The sequence below is a fragment of the Anneissia japonica genome, unplaced genomic scaffold (assembly GCF_011630105.1).
Source record: "Anneissia japonica isolate Jap-2015-1 unplaced genomic scaffold, ASM1163010v1 scaffold287748_len1686314_cov196, whole genome shotgun sequence".
Classification (NCBI taxonomy): domain Eukaryota; kingdom Metazoa; phylum Echinodermata; class Crinoidea; order Comatulida; family Comatulidae; genus Anneissia; species Anneissia japonica.
Window position 1 is genome coordinate 988482 of NW_022727190.1, and position 4346 is coordinate 992827.

The 4346-nt window shown below is 33.1% G+C and overlaps 1 protein-coding gene across 3 annotated transcripts in view; it reads left to right on the plus strand.

The window, feature by feature from the left end:
• Positions 1 to 4101, plus strand: part of LOC117113609 — an 8196-nt gene extending 4095 nt beyond the window's left edge. For all 3 annotated transcript variants that reach the window (XM_033257004.1, XM_033257005.1, XM_033257006.1), the window contains exon 4: positions 3081 to 4101. In XM_033257004.1, coding sequence (XP_033112895.1) covers positions 3081 to 3796 — 716 coding nt within the window. In that variant the 3' untranslated portion in view covers positions 3797 to 4101. The remainder of the gene's footprint in view (positions 1 to 3080) is intronic.
• Positions 4102 to 4346: the final 245 nt, after the last annotated feature.

The following is a 4346-nucleotide window of genomic DNA, read 5'->3' on the forward strand; positions in this document are numbered from 1 at the left end:
CAGTCGCCCCAGTGGAATTTTTCGAAGCAAAAAGTTAAGCTTAAGTAGTTAAAATCACCTCAGCAGCTAGGGGCCATCACCTAATCATCGAGTTCGCCCATTTCACATTATGTTAATATTAAGTTCATATTATGTGTGTTCATCGTTTCTGGCTTATTTTCTATTTGAGACTTTATAACACAAGTTCATTGTATTAGCGCACCCATACAATCACAGTAGGCCCGACATCAACATTTTAATATCATTCCATGTTGTTGATTTAAGAAATTTGCAAGCCAGTACGCGAAGGTTGCCCTTAATTGATTGATGTGTAAATAAATGAAATTGTAAACGTATTATTGAATTCACTTTGGTGCGGGCTTAACGAAGTGTATCTGAAACTGTTAGCTACAGTATGAATTGAACGTCTACAATAATAAGACATTATTCATCGCGTCATTATTAATAGGCCTAAAGTAGTAATAATAATGACGCTGATGATGTTGATGGTGGTGATGATGACGATGATGATGATGGGGGATAAAGACGTCGATAATTATTATTATTAATATTATTATTATTAAGTTGATAATCACTGAGACATTATAGTTATCTTAGATAACTATCATAATGATGGTGAGGATGTTGATGTTGTTGCTAATGGTTACGATGATATCGATGATTATGATAAAGATAAGTAGATGAGCACCATATGATAATAACAATAATAATAGCAAAATTGCTGTCAATATCAATTACAATACTTGTAATGCTAATAAATGTAATAAAAATGCTAATGATAACAATGCGGAAATATCATCATCGCTGATCTCTCGATTCATGCAACTGGCAACGATTTTGCCCATACGATGAATCTTGACATCTGATAGGATTCTGCGGCATAAAATGTATTGTTCTTTGCACAATTTATCGCAACACGAATAAGAATACAGTACTCCCCAGGTGGTTAGAGAAAATTGCACGTCATGCATGTTTCACAATTTATGGATCCAATGACCGGGGGTATAATATAAAATTGCAAGCGATTTGATACTTTCATTTGGACAATGAGTCATATTAAAAAAATCTTGAAATAATATTATCATAGACATACTATGATCCACATGAAGTACTAGCAAAGACAGACAATGGTAAATATAAACTCATCAGAACTCATCAAACCATCGATCCAAGTCAAATGAAGAGCTAATTTAACAAGTTCTTATTTTTAAGATAAATTTTGAAATACTATAAATCAACTAAAAGACAGTGAGAAAAATGATTCAATAAAAATATGAATACTAAATTCCAAAATATAAAAATAACTAAAAATAGTCAGGCCACATATTAAAATAATATAACAATAATAATAATAACAATAACAAAAATAATAATAATAATGATAATAATAATTTACATTTATGACATTGTCCGTTTCTATAGCACCTACACATTGTAACCATAGGTTAAATGCACAAAAAATAAACGTAATCAAAGTGATATTTTCATTATATAATCAATATAATTATCAATATTGTCTTCAATTACTTTTCTTTACAAAGAAATATAACTTTATTAATACAATACAATTATAAATAACATGTTAAAAGTTACATAAATATTTATGTATTCATCCACACATTGCTGCAACAAAGCCAGATCTGAACCTGTCTCTTATACACATCTAGATGTGTATAAGAGACAGCTATACTACTAGCCACCATTATGGCTACAATGATGTCACATTATACTGATGAATTTACTGTCCAATTCAACTTTAATTTCATCGTGCATGTGAGGTGGTGAAGGAGAGCTCGACGATAGCAGGTACTAGCTGCAGCCAGGACTGGGCCGTAACCCTATTGAATTTCACTGGCTGGATTGTGGACAAACATTTGGAAAATCAATTAGGTTGATTTTTTGTTGCCTCTGGCTCCATAGTCATCCCATACACGGCATTCTATCCGGCAACTTGGTGGTCAAACTGTCGCGAAGAATCCAGATGGTAAAGTAATTAGGCAAGTGTCCGAGTGGTTTTAAAAAGTATGTAGCGGAGAATTAACTGGTAAATTGCACGGATATTTTTTCGCTAGAACGGGCCCCAAGTGATATTACATCCGGAAGGAATTAAACATTCATTAAAATTACTATTGTTCACATTGTGCAACTAGCATTTAGACTTAAGCTAATTACAATATGGTTCCAATGAAATTGATTTATTAAACTGTAAATTAAAGTTTTGACTGTTTTCCAGTGTCTGCTATTTATTTAAAGTACATTAAAACATATGTAATTCAAATAATTATGACATGATTCCAATAAAACATAATTTATTAAGTTTCCAATAAAGTTTGACTGCATTTGCTGTGCATAGAATGTATTAGAGTAAAAATATGTTGATATAGAATAAATTAATTATGATATTATTCCAATAAAAAGGTAATTTTTGTTGCTGTCATGATTTGAACACATGGCTCTTTGATTACTATTGCTCCACCAACTAAACCATTTTGCCAATCTGAGATTCTGGATTTTTCCCAATAGGAAACACTTCTCTCAATGTATTAATTCAGTTGCTTAATTGATAAACCACAAAACAAAAATTCTGTCTCTTATACACATCTAGATGTGTATAAGAGACAGGAGTTGTACAGTCGACAATAATTCAATCTTGTATCTTGTAACAATATAATGACTCATGCCGATGTACTAGCCTCTGTTGTGAACGGGCATGCATAAAGGGTTTTTATATATTTCATTGATTATTGTATTGTTATTTTGTCAATGATGTTAGCGGCATAAATTAGGCTGATGTTAATTTGAGTATTGTGAATCCTTGTTTTCGCCATGATTTATTGGCAGTGTATGCATTGTATAGGGTGCCATAGGCCTATCTTCTTCCTGACTCTCGTAAATACGAGGGTAAAATGTAGATGATGGTGACTCACTCTGATAAGATTACAAATGAATAATTAGCTCAAATAATTAAGATTTAATAAGGATATAAAAACAAATGAATCATTTCTTTACTACACTTTAATAGAAAAAAATGTTTACTTGGAACAATTATATTTATCATTTCTTCCAATTTTTTTTTCAAGGATCTAGTGAGAATTTAAGTGAGGATTTAGAAGCAATTGATCATCCGCCATCTTACCACGAGGCATTATCTTCACGTACAGTTTCCACATTCAGTTTTGCGGCACAAGAAGGGGAAGACCCGCCACCTTCGTATGATTCCCTCAATGTTCTTATTCAAAACCTCGACAAAACCGTGTGTCGCGTCACATCGTCAACCTCTTACTACTCGTATCAGCTGCCATCACAAACCGCACGGGTTAGTTCCTCTCGCTCCTTTCACGGAACTTCCTCGCAATTTGCGCCTTTCAGTATATACAAAGCACCAAAGAAATTCTCTTCCGCATATTATAAGAGGGACGCACCAGTTAGGTCGCTATCATTCATGGAGCAACCAACACTTACAGAGATACATTCAGAGCATGATGCTGATTCGAATGATTCAAATGGGAGCTCAGAGAATCCAGGAGGAACGACAAGTCTCTCAGAAAATGTAAAAGAGCGTCTGCAAAGAGCAACATCCAAAGATGAAGAAAAGTTAAATGGTTATTCCATGGACGTCTTCCAAAATTTCCCGGACTACCCGCCGCCCACGTATCGGGAAGAGTGTGGAAGTCCACCGTCTAGTGACTCGTCGTCATTTCTAACTGTCATTGAGGTTAATAGTGAACCTGATGATATACAAAGCTCGTCTGATGTAGAAGTTAATGATGCACATGTTGTGGTCATGAACGTATGAATTATGTAATAAAAGGTTAGAATATCTATGAATTTGACAGTGACTCGACAGGCCTGCTAGTAAATTACATAGAAATGGTAGAGAAAGAGAGAAAGTCTTATGCTGAGTTGTATTAACGACCTGCAAAAGAGGCCGTGGGTTGAGAGCTTAGAGAACAGACAACGATGAACAGATAACGATGAAAGTTCTCAAAGAAGTCCTGACAGAGGAATGTCGTATGCTGATTGATTGATTGATTGATTACTTGATTGCTTGATTGGTTATTTGATTGATTGATTAAGTGAGTTAGTAATTGATTGGATTAAAAGTGACTAATTGATTGATTGATTGATTGATTAATTTATATTATTTGATTTATTATGATGTATTGTGTATTGATTAATTGATTGATAGATTGAATTAAATGATAATAAAAATAATACTGACAATCAAATTTAATAATAATAATGATGAAGATGATATTAACTAATGAGAATGAAATTAATGATAATAATGGAAATCGCAACATTAAAGATAATAATGTCTTTCATCATTATGATGCATTAATTGT